Source organism: Drosophila nasuta, chromosome 2R (assembly GCF_023558535.2).
Source record: "Drosophila nasuta strain 15112-1781.00 chromosome 2R, ASM2355853v1, whole genome shotgun sequence".
NCBI classification, from domain to species: Eukaryota; Metazoa; Arthropoda; class Insecta; order Diptera; family Drosophilidae; genus Drosophila; species Drosophila nasuta.
In genome coordinates, this window is record NC_083456.1 from 17,807,255 (window position 1) to 17,825,792 (window position 18,538).

Sequence of the window (18,538 nt, forward strand, 5' to 3'; positions counted from 1 at the left end):
AATAAATATTAAAATATTATTCCGTTTTTTATTGTATTATTTATGAAGTCCGTCTTTTAAAAACAAAATAATCATAATTAAAAATAAATTTTGGTTCCCGAACTGATTTCCAAATCTATTTCTATTGAGAGCATTTTTTCATAAGTGAATAATTATATATTTTATTTGTATTTTTTGTAGATCCCACGCTCGCTGCATTCGATTTGCCATATTAACTAACGCCTGAAGCACATTCGCATTTATTGGTCCTGGCTGCTGCTCATCAGATTCAATATTTACGTTTCTCATAATGATTTTACCATTGTGGATGGGTTTTTTGTGTTGTTTGGCTAATAGGCTAATCACACATCAAAAAGCGAGGCACAATATAACAAACACGCACACCAAGAGGATGATGATGAGTGAGGCAAGCAAGGGAGGGAGGAGCAAAGAGACAAGGTAAGGCAAGGATCAAGGCAAACAGATGAAGAGAAGCAAGTGAAAGCAACCCCTAAGTGATGCCCATGTGAAAGTCAACAATGCTAAGCGGCTTAGCGCTTGTAACTATGACAGGGAGCAGGAGCAGAAGCAGACGCAGGACCAGCAGCATCGTCAGCATCATCAGCAGGAGCAGGACTTTGCCCAGGATTACAGTAACTTTTTGTAATTGCTTGTTGCTGGCAGCATTGTTGCTTGAAGCGATTCTTTTTTTGGATTATTTGTATGTGCGGCACGCGGCAAATATAAATTAACGAAGTTCGTGAGACGACGCGAAAGAGTCGAGCGAACATTCAGAGGAAGAGAGGGAGAAGAACAGAAGAATTCTTAGCGCAATTGCATATTTGATTTGGCTGAAAATTGTCAGCGTGTTGATTTGCATATTTGCATGTCTTGAATGTTGTTTTGCTCCATCTCCATCTTCATCCTGTTCTCTGTTCTCTTCTGTCCTGTCTTGTTGCAAATTGAAATGTCAAGCCTTCCGCTGAGCGCTTTATGACAAGCAGCTTGGCAACGTCTTTGGCTCTGACTATGGCATCAGCTCGTTCACTTGAGTGACTGATATATCTGCATAAAGCTGTCGATCTCCATCTCCATCTGCATCTGCATCTCGATCTCAGGGCTGTCGTCGTTGTCGACATCAACGCATCGTCGCATCGCATCGCATCGCACACTAAATTAACATTTTGCAGGCGCTTGTCAGGCAAATGTTATTGCAAATGCAAATCACTTCAAGTTTGAAACCAGTTGCCAGTTAAAGGATCTAAAATCTGGCTACTGCCAATTCCAGCTTTATTCATTTCTTCATAAAAAAAGAAAACAACAACAAAAAATGGCTCAACGCGTGCCAGGACACTAAATGGCTATCCAGCAGCTCATCAGCAGCAGCAGCAGCTCACATAACTTGATCCTTTCATTGCCTGGCTGTAATTTGCATAATAAAATCTTCACAGTGTTTCTTTTTACGAGCTACCCACACACACACACACATACACTTACTCACACACACACTATATATCGTTTTTCACAGCATGAAAAATTGCAAATTAATGTAAATCGCAGCGGCAACATTTTCATAGGCTTTATGCCATTTCTATGAGCTGCACTACAAAAGTGGCACTTGAAGTCTCTAAACAGTGGAAGGAAGTTGACTTAGCTCGAAATGAAGTTACCCTAGAATGCATGGTATTATTCAAAACCTTTTGAGTGAATGATAAACAGTAAATCTAATCTAATAACTAGAATGTTAAAAGAATGATTTTTTTTAATGAATGATAAACTACAAATCTAATATATGTAAAGATTTAAATCAAATCAAACATTTCCATATTTATAAGTGTAGTTGCCTTATAAAAAAAGTTAAGTAATATTCCCTCCACGACTTTTACGACTTTAGGGTATATAAATGTTGAGTGCATGTGGTTAGGGAAGCTGGCTAGGACAACGGGTGTTGAGCCTCGAGCTGGGGGCGTCGGGTGAAGCTTTCAATATGTTTCGAACATTTTTGCATTATGTCGTAAGTTGAAGCGATAAACAAACCGACAACTGGCACCCACAGCAAGGACAAAGCAGCCACAAGATGCAGGCACAACTTTGTCCTTATATGAAAGTGTGCGCCATTTTGTTGCATGCCACTTCGTTTTTGCTGTCGTTGTTTCTGTTGTTATGTTGTTGCTATTGGCTGTTATGTAAACGGAAAATGACAAACGAATTAGTTATTGACAACAACAGGAAGCAAAAAAGTTTTGCGTTGCTGCAAAATTTCCGTTGACTATTTAAAAAAAAAAAACCTAACAAAATAAACTAAAAATAGAGAGGGAAAGAAAATATTGAAGTCCATTTGACGTTGGCACGTTGTCGATATGCATCTCGATAGGTGCTATATATATATATATTATGCTAATGATGCCGGATACGAGTGTGTGTTGAGTGTTGTCTTGTCACAGGTATGCGAAAAGTTTCCACACTTTCGACAATAACAACAAATTATGGCTCCTCAAACGAATGAAAACAGTATCAGAGATATTGAGTGATGCATTGATAAAAAATAAAGGAAAGAAAGACTATAAAACTTTACAACGAACTTGTGACTGAATTTACTAAATTAAATTAAACGTTTCTCTAAAAAATATAGAGAAACTGCATTTGTATTTTATAAAATTTGCAATAGAAAAAATTATAGTGACTTATTAACTCAATGAATTAAATGCAATTATGTTTTTAAGAAAACTAAATATTATATTAAAATTCAAAACAATTTATAGACATATAATATCGAAAAGAATATATTATTAATATACTAACTTAATTAGTAATTGTTTTATATTATATGTGTTGTTTAACTTCAATATTTGAAATACAAATACATATCTAATTTGATAAATTTAAACTAAAATATTCAAAATATTCACATAAATAAAATTCTAATAAAATAAAATGCTAAAATTGCATTATTTTGATGGATTTACTAAATGCGTAAATTAAGTTTTCTTTTATATTGAATCAAATTAAATATTCATTGCAATTTGAAAGAATCTCCATGATTTTCTGTACCAATAATTTCCACAATAAATAAGATTTCGTTTGCCTTTGCAACATCTACTTAGTATCGTATTATTGCAATCACAGCGAGCATCACCTCTGTCACCCAAAAGCGACCCCAAGTCGAAGTCACGTGTCAGCAGTCAGTCAAACCCTTGGACAGAGACTGGGAACGATGACTGGGAACAGCGCTTAGGATCATTCATCAAGCTAAATGTCAATGGGACACGTTTTTTCACGTGCCTTTTGACGGGCGGTCGCCATTCTCCATTCGCCGTTTGCCCAAAAAATTAAGCCTCTTAACGCAGGTCCTTCTGGTTTTTGAGCTGAACATTCGATATCGATATCGCAAAAGCCTTTAATTGTATTTGAGCGCATTTGACATTGATAGCTAGCCGATTGTGTGAACGAATGAATGTATGTCTGCGTTTGCGCGTGTGTGTTAAATGTTGCCAGTTATATTGATTGATTGGTAATTGCTGTGACTGAAAGACTTCAAAATCTTTTGAAATTGCGCATACGTAATGGTTGCCCAAGACAATTTCCACACCATTCAATTGATCATTAATCAAAACAAAGTAAACAGTGATTACAGATGATTGAATTATTAATTTGACAATTGCTACGATTTTTTAACTTATAAAATTAATAATAAATTTTTTACATTTTATTTGTTTTGCTGTGGTAAATCTGCTTGTTTCCGCTAAAGAAAGAGTTAAGTACGTTCAGCTTATGAACCTCAAGTGGCTCTCACAGCACACAAACGCCCACAAAGGACACCGCCGACTAATCCGCAGGATGCACAGCACATCAAAGGTGCCTTTGGCAGCGACGCGCCCGCATAGTCCGCAAAGTCTACTAACTACCCTCTGCGCTGTGCCTAATTAAATATTGACAAATCAATTTGAGTTAAACGATTTGTGCGCAGCTGACAAACGCGTTATCGAGGACATTAGCGATATCCTGGCAGGCAGCAAACAAAGCTGTGATTGGTTTGCGATTTGATTTCATTTTAATCGATTTCCATTCCATTCCGTTTCTTTCCCATTTTCAGTTTCTTTAGCATCAAAACGACAGCCAATGGCAAAACCTTTTCACATGCAAATTTTCGGTGAGCAAACATCACGTACAGCCATCATCAATATGGCGCCAAATGTGGGAACTTAACAGGGTGCAGGGCGAGGGGGGATAATGGGGGAATGACTTTGATTGCTATGCGATTGGCATGCGATTTTTATACTCGTTCGGCAAAGCAACTGTTTTGCATTTTATTTGCACGAAGGCAGCATTTGAATTTGATTTGATAAATTTTATGCTGATTGAAAAACGCTGCTAAATGTGTCCCCAGGTGATGGCAACTCGACGAGATTTAATTTGATTTTCCTTCACCTTTCCCTCGCTCGTGTGTCTGCGCAGCTTTTATTCTCGTTGTCGCTCGATTATTTTCCAAGGTGGCCCATTATTGACTATTAATGTGAGCGGGGGAATGCGTGCAATCTCATGTTGCAGGCTCCATCAATGGCAAACAATGCTGTCTTGATGAATGCATTCTCTGCATGTTGGATTAACCTCCTCCTCCTCCTCCTCCCTCTACGTTGCTCATCAAATTGGCCAGGCTCTGTGGCGTCCCACAAATTGCCGTGCGCCTTTTGCTGATGTCTTCATAATGCATGCCATACACCAACCAAAAACTAAGCAGGCAGTTGACCAGTTGGCTAACTGGCTTGAGAGTTTGCTTGTTTGGCTGACTCCTCTGCCACGGCAGCCAGGCCATATAGAGCGCTCAATTCGATTACGTTTTCGTTAAATGTAAAATTTATACGCCCCACGTCAATTGTGACAGTTCACTCAGTCACATTGCAGATACAGATACGCAGCAAACAGCTACAGATACACAGAGACAGACTCAGAGAGGCAGGCAATCGATTCATTCAATGTTCATGGAACCTGGCCAACAAAATTGTGAATATTGCACATACAGTGCGCACTCGCTAGAACGTAATTTTGTTGTCGTTCACTTGACAATTGATTCGCAGTTAACGTGAGTTCACTGTAGCACATACATAATGGTCAATCTAGCCCTGTTCCTTCTCCCTGTCGCCTTGTTGTCTATGCTATCGCGTTGTTGTGTCGTGCGCAATTTCGCATACAGCAGGAAATTGAATTGAAATGCACAAAATATCGCAAAAAAGGAGCTCGTTATGTGCATTTTCTGAGGCGCCGTTCTCGATGCCAGACAGCTTCAGCGATTCAGCTTCCTAGCCGAAGTCAATTGCGGGAATTAGCCTGCTATAGACACCCCTTTTTTTCTGTAAAACGTTCTGTCGTTGCTGATGTCCTTGCCAAACTGTAGAAGTATCAAATTACACATCCGGCGGAAACAGCGTCAACTTGGCATTCGGCAATCAGCGTTTGTCCTGCGGCACTTTTACTTTGTTATCGGACATCCTAGCGGCAAGGCGAGGTTTGTGTCATTTCTATAAAAATTTTTAAGCATTGCTATTTTGTGGCTTTCGAATTGAGCAAAGTAAGTATAATCCCCATGTGACACACGAACACCCGCGGATGGCAAACATATTGAGCCACGAGCCCTTCGATAAGCCCGGCGCTGCATTGTCGTCCAACCACTAAATGACTATAAAGTAGCAACTTCCGCGACTGTTGCGCAAAATCATTCAATTTCCGTTTGTGCACACTCCCCACATGGCTCACACTTCCGAAATCCTCCGCCTGACTGTCAAGTTCTGACTTCTTCTCTTGCTGTATATTATACGATGTTATGTTTGCGCATCATAATCGAGGGTGTGATTTGTCCTTTTTCTGCGTTTCTCGTGCCGTGCATCCTTATGAAACATCACCGCAATTTAGTTGCCTCAAACATCCACCCACCTTCATAGCGTTGTCACCCACGGGTCTCGGTCGTTGGCTGCGAAAAATTTGAATAATTTTTATTACGTGGCGCGTTATGAATTTTTGATGAGCTCTTCTCTGTCCCACAATGCGCAGTCGGTGTTATTGTTGTTGTTGTTGTTGCTGGTGTGGCAGAGGGCGTGTGGCCAGTTATCCTTCACTAAGCCAAGTGACAGTGGCACAATTTATTAGATTCTCAGCCTCATTGTGGGTTGCCTCGATGCTTTTTTATTTCATTTTTTTCTCTCTCTCTTTTGCCGGCGACGGCATCAGCATCAACGTCTGTGCTGCAAGTTTCCGGTGCGTGGGAGTTGGAGGCAAGCAAACCAGAGGCGGGTCAGACTGTGTAATAAAAGCAAATAAAATATTCCTTAATATGCGACACTCGCCATAGACAAACCCCTCCCCACTCGTCGTCCCTCTCTTTCTCTCTCTCTCGCATCCTGCTACCCTGCATCCTGGCTGCCTTTCAGCTTGCCTTCCTGCCTGGCTGTTTGTGCAATTTGCATATATATTGGCTCGACAAGCATTAATATGTGTAATCCCGTAATTTTTTAATTAAATCAAATTGTTTTCTTTTTTTCCCCGTCCCTTTTGTCCATCGGCCGTGTGACTTTCCTGCTGAGAAGGGGTGAGCGCTCATCAAATTTACAAGAATTTTATTGCAATTTATTGTAAATTCACTTTTACAAATATTTTTGCTGTTCATCATGTGTGTGAGTTATTGATGAGTTGATGTAAAATAATCTTGAAATTTAAGATATAATATAATATAATAGTGTGTTGTCATCTTGTATTAAAAGCCGATTTTATGGAAAATTAGAAAAACAATACACTTTTAAACACAGACTTGAATTGGAGTTGGTATAATAATAACAAAATCTACAATTTTAAATTTACATTTTCTTAATTTGTTTCTCAATTTTTTTCGAAAACATATAAAAAATGAGACATTTGTTTAAATATATCATAAATTGTTTCTTTATTCACAAAAATCTAAATGTACACCAACAATTTTTATTTTTGTGATATTGCAAAATATAAAACCTAAAAAAAATTATTACATCTGAAGTAAAACATTATAATTAACAAAATTTGAAATAATAGAAATCTAATTCTTTGTATTATACTTATATTAATATATCGGACATTCCACGCTTAACGCACCCTAAACAAAAAAGTATCTAACTGCCCGTTAAACACTATTTATTATCTTGTAAAAATAGATTTTATTAATGATTGGATAGTTTAAAGTAGCATAACTGCAATCTCATTGTCAACTTGCCCCTATCAATCAAATTGCCCCCATGCCAACTCCATCACAAAGTCAAAATAAAAGATGGAGTAAGCTATCATAACTACAGTTATGCTAACTAGGCGTAACTGTGATAATTTTTGGTGTAAGTGTAACCCAATGTGTGCGCGCGTCACCAAGAGAATCATTGCCTCCATTGGCATCGTCTTCCGGATTTGAAACGATTAAGTGATTTCGTGCACACTGCATGATAATTGGATTAATATGCGCTGACAGCAATCCCTGTACAGCACAGCAATACAAACACAAACACAGTTCAGCCCATCCCCAGTCGAGAAGTCAATTCAATGGGATGATGGCAACCACTGTCCAACTGGCGGGGGTGGCTTCTCTCTCTATCTGTGTGTGTGTGTATGTAGTAAGCTGTGGGTAATGCCTTTTTCGGAACTGGTTAGGCGGGCTTATTGCCCCTTTTCTTTCTCTCTGTCTCTCTCACTCAATCGCTTTGACTCGCCCTGTTGCTAAATGGCAAATTATAAGACCGCGCACTGGGAGAATGTGCGGGGTTATTAAGTAGATCAAGTAATCTGAGTGTGAGTGTGTGTGTATGTGTGTGGGTTAAATGCTCTTGTTATCGTTACCATCTCTTAGTCGCTCGCCGCCCCCTTTCTCTGTCTTTTATTTCATACATCATAAGCATCATCAAGCCAGCCGAAGGGTGAAACGAATGCATAAACAAACTTGCCCTTGCCTTTGTGCAAAGAGATTTGACTATGGATTGGGGTTTGGGCTTCAGATTGAAATTGGCAACCGGCTTTGCCTTTGGCTACGGGTGGTTAACACCAACCCTCGGCTATTGTTGCCCGCTTTGGTGTCAAGCAATTTAAGTAGTCTTGGGAGCAAAGGAAAACATATTCTTAACATCAGACAAGAAGGCGTTGAGCATATGTCAGAGTTGGGATTATAATTTCAATTTGATGGAGTTGCATTTTGGGCAAGTGAAGTAATGTGCAGTGCGGTAAGGCAAGTCAACTCAATTTGTCAGTCAAAATCGGAGGGACAAACAAGCAAACGGCAAACAGACGGCATTTTGGTCGCAAACAACTGCCTCGGCCACTTAGCTTTCCATTACCAATCGCTGCCGCTGAATAAACAAATTAAATTGATTTGGTTTGCTGGGCCACAGAAGCCGCTTCCGAAGTGCCCATCATCGTGATCATCATCATCATATTTGGTCTGGCGGCTTGATCAAAAAAACCCAAAAACCTAAAAAAAAACGTATTTGACAATCGAATGGAAAAAAGCAACTGCAAAGTGAGACAACAGTTAAGCAGCCAGTTAAGCATCTAAGTGCTGCAGATGATCAGTTAGTTACTTGGCTGCCTAATTTATTAAGTAAACCATATGAAAATTAGCGGCCAAGTTAAAGAGCTTGTTGCTGTTGTTGCCTCCTTATGATTAATTTTATTTGCTCAATGCCAATGATGGTACGGAATGCATTCGACCGCTCAATTGCCCAAAGGCGGCAACGATTTTAACACCTCATCAGCCTCAGTTGAATGATGATGCTGACTGCCTCTTCGTGTGTTTTGGCTCCTCATTAGTGGGCTGCCTTGTCTTTTTGAACTGGCCGCGACGCGCTCTTTAGACACTTGTTGTCTAATTACCAAAGCCACCCGCAATGGCACGTCCAAACCGAGGCGGGATGTGGCATTGGCATCGCGTTCTCTTTTTGCCATTTGGAAGTGTGGCACTGGGTGAAATCGTCGCAGTCGCAGTCGTAGTCGAAGCGAAAGCAAAGAGTTTCACTTCGCGCCTGCTTGTTAATCCGCGGTGCTGATGCTTTGATGGTCTTCGATGCTGCTTGTGCTGGCTGCCTGGACTGATCATGAATCTAATGATTTGCTGTTGCGCTTGTTATACAGTTTTGTGGCACCAAAAAAAAAAAAAAAATCTCTCGCATTGTTTTCTTTTCGTTCCCAATGAAAAAAGGTTCCCCATCTCGTCGAGATAATGATCTTGTGCAATAAAATTGAAATGCGTCTGTTAATCGCTTCGAGATACATAATAATTTTCTGATCAAACATGCCCCAAACGATCCGCTGTTCGCTCTGCTCTTCGGTCTGCGCATATCGATCACGAACAAAATACGCAAAAATCACAGCGGCAGATCGCTGGCAATGTTATGGAGACAAGTCGCCACAGAAATGCGCTGCAACTTTAAAGAATATCCGATATATTTGTTAACTCGTGTTTTATACAAATCAAGGACTCTTGCGCCAACATGTAGAGCATTGAGCATAATAAATCTTTGGCATTCGGTCTGTATTCCTAAGCTAAGCAAATGCTGAGGAAGCTATTGTTTTGCCAAAAGGGCCGACGAAAGGAGCCCCCAAAAAAATAAAACAAAAATACAAAATAAACGGCGCGGACAAATTCGGTTTGCATTTGCGAGGGGCAATCGAGGGGTTTGCCGGCTGTGACTGTTTCTGTGATAAGCATCGACGGCGCAAGCTGCGACCGTTGATCTCAACCGATCTGCGATCCTTTTAACGATCCCACATACAATATTTATGGCAGTGTCGAAAGATGTCAACCAAGATCCATTTTGTTGTGGAGTCCAAGACGCAACGCGTCTGCTTAGCTAGAAATTAGAGCAATTAGCTCTAGCTTGGCGATCACTTGGCGAGCTGTTCATAAAAAAGGCAACTAATCAGCTATCAGTTGACATGATGGACAGTAAAAAATACATAAGCAGCAGCTACAAAAAAAAAAAGAAAAACAACATACAAATGCTGATTGCTGTGCTGTGACCTTTTGTGTCTCCTCTGCGGCTACTGGGGGCGTGCTGGCTGCAAGACGTAGCTTGTAAACAATTTCATTATCAGATGATTACGTAATTTATTGAGTCGAGAGCTACCTGTTCTTGATCAGCACGAAGAGATAGCCGGCGGGGCAAAAGAGAGAAAGGCAGCGGGGCATCTGCACACACACACACACACACACACTTACACAAATAGCACATAAATGTCAAAGGGCATTTAATGAAGTTATTTAACGCTGCTGCGGTCCTAGAGGCGGTTCCAAAGGCTACTGTTGTAGGGAGAAAAAAATAAGACATAGACGGGGAGTTAGAGAGCTCAGGCGAGGGCGTATTGAAGCTCAGAGATCGGAGAGTCTGGAACTCGCCACTCGACAATCATAATCTGGTAGAGCATGTCAGGAGACGCAAGGAGAGGAGTGGAGAGCTGTCTCTTGCTTTTGCATTGGGCCAAACTGGTTGGGCAATAAAACGCTTGCTATAACGAGCAACAAAATTTGTAACGATTCAATTTAAGGCTATGTACAAGCGTCGGCAAAAGATGAAATAGTCAAATAGACGCAAGTCCCCAAAGACTCAAGTCCCGCGGCCATCTCACCACCTCCAGCTCCACCTTTTGCGCAGACACGGAGCCGTTTTGTATGTTGGGCGCATGTTGAGGCCCCGCCAAGCGGTTCAATTCAATAAAATTTATGAAGACATGACTGGCAATTGTAGTCCCGACGTCGGCAAAACGACCACAAAACTGAGCGAAACTCTTTATTTGTATTTTTCTCTGTATTCTTTTTTTTACGTTCAACCGACCAAGCGATCGAGATCGAAGTCGCAACAGAGTCGAGAGACAACGTCCTTTTCAAAACAGTTTGACGCCTACTTGCTCATTGAGAGGATGTTACAACGTACAACTCAATTGAGGTAGCTCCTCAATAAACTCGCTTGACATTTTCAATCCCTGCAAAATATATATCAAATTAATTAAGCGCAAAATTTGGTAACCTGCAAGGCGGCAACTCTCAAAGGACACACACAAGGGACGACGCACAGATTTCTGTACCTGACTGCATGGGTGTGGCAAGGTCATAAATACGAACCAAAGGATTTTAAGCATACTCTCTCTCACTGATATTTGTACCGATAATCGGCCATATCGCCCTGTATTATCTCATGTCCCAGTCCAAGTGTGCTGAGAGAGTTTGGTGTGTGGGAAACTTGTTCGTCTTTTGTTGCCGCAAATTGTCGTAAAATTTGACATAAAAAACTAGCTGGATAGTTTTACTCCGCATTTTATTCGTTTGAGTATTCGGGTGGTCGCCCCGAATACTATGATATTTAAATACTTTGATTGCGATTAAAATGTTATACCTCTTTAACCAATAGACTTATTCGATTCTTCAGCTCTACCCATGAAGAAGAAATTTGGATAATTCAAGAAGTTGCTTAGAAATAACCTTTTTAGATCAATACATTCTATTGAAAAATAAGTACTTTTATTGGTTAAAATTCAAACTTTTTTCATCATTTATCATTTGACAACGATGTTGATTTTTTTGTTGCCATTTCAGTAATTACGAGTAGTAGATAAAATGGGAGAAGGAGTTGAACGTGTTGTAGGAACGAATGAATCTGATGTTGTTTTCGGCTGCACTTTGCCTGCGAGACAACTATTAAGTTCCTCATAGGTATTTGTCGTATGCTCCACATAGTTTCTCTCAGCATCGTTCACACAGACGGTCTTGTAAGTCTCAATCACTCTGTAGCTTTCCTGCATTTCTACAGCCACATCGTTGGCATCCGCCGATAAAGCGTACATGGACTTCGACTGTTCAGTACCCTAAAAAACAGATATTTTCAATGTTAAATTCTCGGTCTCTGTCTCTCTCAGATCTGTGTCAGCACTTACCATCTGGGCATAGCACTCGAAGGCTTCAACGTAACCCACAATTGTGGAGCAATCAACGATGGTGCGACAAGCATATTGTCCTCTTTCCGCGAGCTGAGTGCGGGGTCCCTGCCACTTGGTATCCTCCAAAGCAGTCTGTTGATTGTAAATGGTGTTGCACCTTGTGTAGTCGATCTCATATTGTGATGCGATGTCATCCAATTCGGGCTTGTAGACAGTGAAACAAGCTGGTCCGTTTCTAGGATTCTGGTCGGTTAACTCCTGTGTTTGCTGTTTCAGCAGCTGGAGTTTGGGAAACTGGAGATTAGGCAACTTCAGATTAAGTACCTTCAGATTAGGTAACTGAAGATTAGGTAACTGGAGTTGGTGCAACTGGTGTTTAGATATTTGAAGTTGGGGCAACTGCAATTTTCCATGCACTCCAATTGCAAGGCCGAGGAACAGCAGTAGAGACCAAATCGATGTCATGTTAAACTCTTAAGTGAACTTTTCAATTGATTCAACTCAAGAACTGTCTAGCTTTTATAAGGCCCAAAATTCGATCTTCTTTGGAATTAAATCGTGTTCATTTCGGTGTTCCAAGTGAATTACATATGTTTTTTTTCGGTTAGTATTCTTTTAATTGCTTATTAATTGCGCTGTGAGTTGTGGTTCATTAGCTTTAAGCGTTATTTATCTTAATTGTTTTTTATGGCATGTAAACGTGTCAAATGTCTTTCTTATCGCGCTGTTTCAAACTTGCAGGAAATTGAACTTGTAATAAGGAAAATATCCCCGAAATTTCACGGTGATATTTATACTTTATAATGACGGGTTGACACTTTCATACCACGTTGTTAAGCAATAAAAAATCAACTTATTCATTTCAATTAATATATATTATATTATATTTTAAGTAAAACACACACTTACGTTACGAATTTGATTTGTTTTTAGTATTCGAATATATATTTTTACGATTCTTTCCACTCACATGAACTCTTTATTATAAACTAAGAATATAAAATGCTTTCTGCTTCTTATTAAATGTTTCTTCACATGAACTCTTTATAATAAGCTAAGAATATACAAATTCTTTTCGCTTTTTATTTAATGGTTCTTCAAAAGTAATATCAAATTTTTAATGAAACAAATGGAAGATATGAAGAAAATTCTTCCGAACTATTGAATAATTCGAGTTTATTTTTAGAGATTACAAAACCAAATCTTTTCGAGTGTTTACTTAGTGAAAGGAAGAATGTACTCTCCGCTTTTGTTGATAGTCGTGCCAAGCATTATACGATTACATATCTGCAGTGAAAAGTCTGCCCTATAACTCTTATCTTATCGTTCTCGATAGTGTTCTCAAAAAGCTCAAGACATAAGTATGTGCAAATAATATATTTATTGATTGAATTTAGTATGCAGCAGTAGTTGAGGCCCAAATGATGGGTGCTCTAGTAGTAGTAGTTGGCCATGGGATGGATGGCGTAGTAGTTTGTTTACCAGACAGACAGTCATTCAGTAAGCCATAAACTTCGCTCGTGTTTTCGACGTAATTCCTTTCAGCCTCGTTGAGGCACATGCTCTTTGCAGTGTCCACTTGAAGCAAATCGGCCTTGATTTTAGCAGCAGCCACTGTTGCATTAGCGGAAATCTCATAGAAGACTTTAGAGTCTTCCAAAGCCTAAATGCAGAAACAAATAATTATTAAATGAGGGCAAAGCACGTTTAGTCAAGTGCAATACAAACCCATTCAGCAGCACACTCAAAGGCACTGTAAGCAGTCGATGACTGGTTGCAGCTCTTCAACGATTGACATGAGCTATAGGCACTGTTCTCTATTAGCTGGCGAGTATCCCTGAAAGACTCCTCAATCTTTGAACTGGATGCTTTGTAGGCGTTGATGCAAGCATCATAATCGATTTCATAACGATCCACAATTAGACCGAATTGGGGATTATATTGTGCGAAGCATCGCGTTGACACATCCTCACGTCCTTCGGCCAATGCCTTGCTTTCACTATGCAGCTTCTCAATCTTTGCTACTGACTTCAATGAGTGTTGTACCCTGTAGGCCGTTGTCATGCCAAGGCCAAGTAGGAGCAAGGATATCTTCAGGCACATCTTAACGGAATATGAGAGTACTGCTAGGCAAAAAGAATTTCCAAAAACTGAAAATACTTGCTGTATTTATATCCATTCAATTCGGTTCATCTGCAGTCAATATTTTATCTTTTAATTACTGCTGTCGTTGTTAACATGATTTGCAACAACGACACAGACAACGCTAAAATACATTCAGTATTAAAGCAATAATTCTTATCTGCATGTCTGTATGAGAACCACAAGACTCTAATAAACAAACAAATTATTGTGACGGAGTCATATTCGTCGAGAGTACAGTAAAGAGTAGAGTAAAGAGTACAAACAAAATGATAATTGGGAAGAGCAATTTGATCTCTTTTGAATAAACAAATTAGAGGATAGAATATTTTCTATTTCTATTTTATTTTAAAGTCGAGCTTATTGGAATTTAGCCTTTTAACTTGTAGATACAACTAGATTTCATTTTCACATTACATTTATTAAGAATAGAAATTAATATGATTCTCATATTAAACTGCAGCAATATTGCCATTCAGACATTCTGTCAGATCTTTAAGAGCCTGACTATTGTCATTACTGTAGCGGGTGTAAGCCCTCTCAGTGCACAGACTTTGAATGGTTGTGATGCTTCTGATTTCCTCATCTAGACTGATAGCAGCAGCAAGGGATTCACCTGACATAACAGTCAGCTTTTGGGATTGATCACGGCCCTAAAAAGTAAAAAACGCAATGAAATTCAGTGCTTAATGTATCTTTAGTCATTTTTAACTTACTGTTGTTCCAAAACAGTTGAAAGATTCCAGTTGGTCAGTAAGATTATCACATTGCTTCAGAGCCGTACAAGATGCCTTTGCAGTTGCAGTAATATTGACACGAGTTCCATTATACTTCTCGATAATGGCAATATTACTGAGATCGAAATCGGTTTGGCATTGCTTGGACTCAGCCTCGAACACATCGATAATCTCCTTCATAATTGGGGTGTAGCGACCCCAACAATAGGCGTCGACAGCTGGATCACCACGAGGCATCAACATCATATCGAGCAGAACACGCTCAGTATTGAGTCTCGCCTCACTTGGCACTTCAGCCAAGACTGAGCTGATAACTAGCAAAAATGATAGAGCTTTGAACAACATTATTCCTTCTCGAAGTACTAACTTGGTATGTCTTGACCAAGTCGCAGCGATTGCTATTTATTCGCACAAACCATTTGAGATATGTGTGATTTATGGTCATCGAATTCCGATTACTCAATAAAAAGCCCGCCTAGAGGTTCTTTTTTGTTAAAGAATGCTTATCTAAATTAGTCATTCGGCAATCACACAAGATCGGAAGCAAACAATATTCCTCTTCCTAAGAAGTTAAAATACTATATACAAAAATATACAAAGTTCCTTATCAGTAAGACTAAATATTTTAAGTACATTATTGCGGTATCTTTTTGACTTCTCAAAATAGAATTGCTTATATTGTTTTTGTCTTTGTCTAAACAATTCAAATTTAAAAGAAAAATGAACTTGCAAAAATTTTGCACAACAAATTTCACAATTATATTTATTGATAAATCAATTAGAGTCGGTAACTTTTTTGTGCAATGTCTATATAGGCTACTTTAAAAAGAGGATGGTATTTCGTGACAAAACTCAACAGCAATAAAGGCATTCATAATTGAAAATTCATAAATTAGTTTGTTCTACTAACTAAGTAGCGATTCTTATCAAATCAATGGCGTCATCGTCATTGGTTGTAAATTTGAAGGAAAGAAGTCCCCGGTCTAAGAAATTGAAATACAATTCTTGGAATCAACTATCGGGCTTTTGATTATTCTATCAGTTCTCAGTTCATTTCAACTATTATTAATATTAATTGGCCGCACCTTAAGTATTTTAGTTTCAATAATACTCTGCTTCAAAAAGCATAATTCTATGTCTTTCATATTAGATGACATTAATAAATATTATACCCAATATCGTATATATATATGTAACATATATATATTTATATATATATTCAAATGTTGAATATCTTATTTTTATTGATATGCATATTTGATTTAATACAAAAGAACCCAAATTTTGTAAATAAAAAATTTAAAATATATAAATATTATATTATAAACTTTTGCTCCTTAGATATGTTACAACACTTTGAAAAACCTCTACCTCGATCCTCAATAGACTTTGGTAACATTGGCATACGACTTTTATCTTTGGTTTTTTGTTCTTACTAAAGTCTGATAACTATAATAATAAATATATATTACTTTTAGTAAATAATAAATAAGTAAGAATAATGTGAAATAATAGAACATGTATAATGCCCAATAAAAATTATGGCCGACTCCTATTTTCTTAATCAATTTGAACGACTGAGAAAATTAAGACAGGTCTAGTCATCCCTTTGTCTTTATTTTTATCTTCTATAAATTTTAAATATTTTAGATAATCAGATGCAGCTTTACCGTATAAGTTTCCGTGCTAACACTTAACAATTCAAAATTTAATAAAAATGGTTGTTTAGATTTTGTCATTGAATTTATTAAGACAGATTAAGTTACAATTATATTTCGTTATACAAATTATACAAATTTTTGTATTTTTGCCATTTCAACATTCTGATTAAACCTCTGCAATATTGCCATTGAGACACTCCGTTAATTCTTTTAGAGCTTGACTATTGTCATTACTATAGCGTGCGATCGCCTTCTCACTGCACAGATTTTGAATACTGGTAATGCTGCTGATTTCCTCTGCAAGGCTGATAGCTGCTGCAAGGGAGTCTCCAGACATTGTTGTCAGTTTTTGGGATTGATCACGACCCTGAAAGGAGCAATTTATTAAAATCGATAATTCATTATTATTTAGTTTTTCACTTACTGCTGTTCCAAAGCAATTAAACGCTTCAAGTTGAGTAGAAAGATCATCACATTTGAGCAGAGCATCACAGGATTCCTTTGCAGTTTCAGTAACATTTGCAAGAATAATGGAGTACTTTGCAATGATGGCAGTATTACTGATATCAAAATCAGTTTGGCATTGCTTGGATTCAGCCTCGAACACATCGATAATCTCCTTCATGATAGGAGTATAGCGGCTCCAACAGTAAGCGTCGAGAACTGGATCACCACGAGGCTGCATCATCATATCCAGAAGAGTGGTTTCAGTATTGATCCTCGCCTCACTTGGGATTCCAGCCAAGGCCGAGCCAATTACCAGCAACAATGAAAGAGCTTTGAACAACATTATTCTTTCTCGAAGTACTAACTTAGTATGTTTAATCCAAGTCGCACCCATTGCTATTTATTCAAAAAAATCAATCCAGATATTTATTTTTTATGATCGTCAATTGGAGGTTTGCGAATTTTTATAATTGTTCATATGCCTATCTAAATTGCACACTTCAGAGCACTCATACAACAACGGAAATAAACTATAATATTCTTCCAAGCTCTACAAAAATGTAGGAAGTTCTTAATTGGAGTGTCATTGGCGCAACTAAGTTTATGAAGTAGATTAATGCTAGTAACATTGCATATCATTCTAAAAATACACTTAAATAAAAAGTCCAACTAATTATAAGTAGTTCACTGATCAAATTTAGTAGCGGTTTTTATCAAGCTTCCTTATCAAACATGAGTACAATTCTACACTTTTAGGATAGAATTCCTCGGGATAAGAAATTGAGAAGAAATTGGTTTAATTATAGTTGTGTAGTAAATTAAATTTTTTTTTTATTATATAATATCAAAGTTAATTTGTATATTATGCTTATTTTTTATAATTTAAATTGAATAAACCCCCATATTTTTCCAGAAAAAATAATGAATTCTGAGATCTACAATATATATTAATTTGCATACATATACTATATAGAGTCGTAGATACCTTCTGCGTTCTTTAATCATTTTCAAAATTTGCTATTGAAACAAAATTTTTGTGAACAAAAGGTTAATATGCAATGATTCTAAAAACATATAATATAACATACAGGCATATGGGTAATTCCATGACGGAATTTGTCCCGTGCGAGACTTTTTACAGTGCACTGCAGTGAAAATAACTTAAACTGAAACAATTTTAAAAATAAATTAATGTTATTCTTAAAGATTTAGATAAACACTGTATTTAGAGCTAAGATTGATTTTAGAAACTTGTTCTGTTTTACGATAAAATATACAAATTCGTTAATTTTTTGGTTATGTGTACGAATTTGTTAATTTTTACAATTATCAGAACAGAAAGCAAAACAGAAAGAAAATTCAAAAACCATTCTTAGCTCTAATTAAAGTACTTAAATAGAGCTATCAAAATAACCTTTTCTTATTTTTAAAATTGTTTCAGTTTATGTTATTTTCACTGCAGTACACTGTAAAGACTCTCGCACGGGACAAATTCCGTCATGGAATTACCCATATACCTTTGGTTAATAGGTAAATACGGACTTGTGGAGAGAGCTTTAATTTCCTCTTCCCTACCAACTTGTCTCTTAAATAATTTTTAAGTTCTTTGTCTCAGCTGTTGATGCTGGTCAAGAATATATCTGA

The 18,538-nt window shown here is 37.9% G+C and overlaps 4 protein-coding genes across 4 annotated transcripts; all 4 read right to left on the bottom strand.

Annotated features, from left to right (window-relative positions):
• Positions 1-11,469: 11,469 nt before the first annotated feature.
• LOC132786212 (uncharacterized) lies at positions 11,470-12,404 on the bottom strand. The gene is made up of 2 exons (XM_060792675.1): positions 11,905-12,404; positions 11,470-11,835 (listed from the first exon to the last, which is right to left on the bottom strand). The coding sequence occupies exons 1-2, from the start codon at positions 12,370-12,372 to the stop codon at positions 11,563-11,565; spliced, it is 741 nt and encodes a 246-aa protein (XP_060648658.1). The 5' UTR covers positions 12,373-12,404; the 3' UTR covers positions 11,470-11,562.
• Positions 12,405-13,269: 865 nt separating this feature from the next.
• On the bottom strand, positions 13,270-14,033 carry LOC132786333 (uncharacterized). The gene is made up of 2 exons (XM_060792837.1): positions 13,636-14,033; positions 13,270-13,570 (listed from the first exon to the last, which is right to left on the bottom strand). The coding sequence occupies exons 1-2, from the start codon at positions 14,008-14,010 to the stop codon at positions 13,301-13,303; spliced, it is 645 nt and encodes a 214-aa protein (XP_060648820.1). The 5' UTR covers positions 14,011-14,033; the 3' UTR covers positions 13,270-13,300.
• Positions 14,034-14,375: 342 nt separating this feature from the next.
• Positions 14,376-15,162, bottom strand: LOC132785775 (uncharacterized). Its single transcript, XM_060792049.1, has 2 exons — positions 14,766-15,162; positions 14,376-14,702 (listed from the first exon to the last, which is right to left on the bottom strand). The coding sequence occupies exons 1-2, from the start codon at positions 15,129-15,131 to the stop codon at positions 14,502-14,504; spliced, it is 567 nt and encodes a 188-aa protein (XP_060648032.1). The 5' UTR covers positions 15,132-15,162; the 3' UTR covers positions 14,376-14,501.
• A 1,369-nt stretch (positions 15,163-16,531) lies between these two features.
• On the bottom strand, positions 16,532-17,250 carry LOC132787021 (uncharacterized). Its single transcript, XM_060793856.1, has 2 exons — positions 16,872-17,250; positions 16,532-16,814 (listed from the first exon to the last, which is right to left on the bottom strand). Exons 1-2 carry the CDS (start codon positions 17,235-17,237, stop codon positions 16,614-16,616), a joined length of 567 nt encoding a protein of 188 aa, XP_060649839.1. The 5' UTR covers positions 17,238-17,250; the 3' UTR covers positions 16,532-16,613.
• Between the last annotated feature and the right edge of the window lie 1,288 nt (positions 17,251-18,538).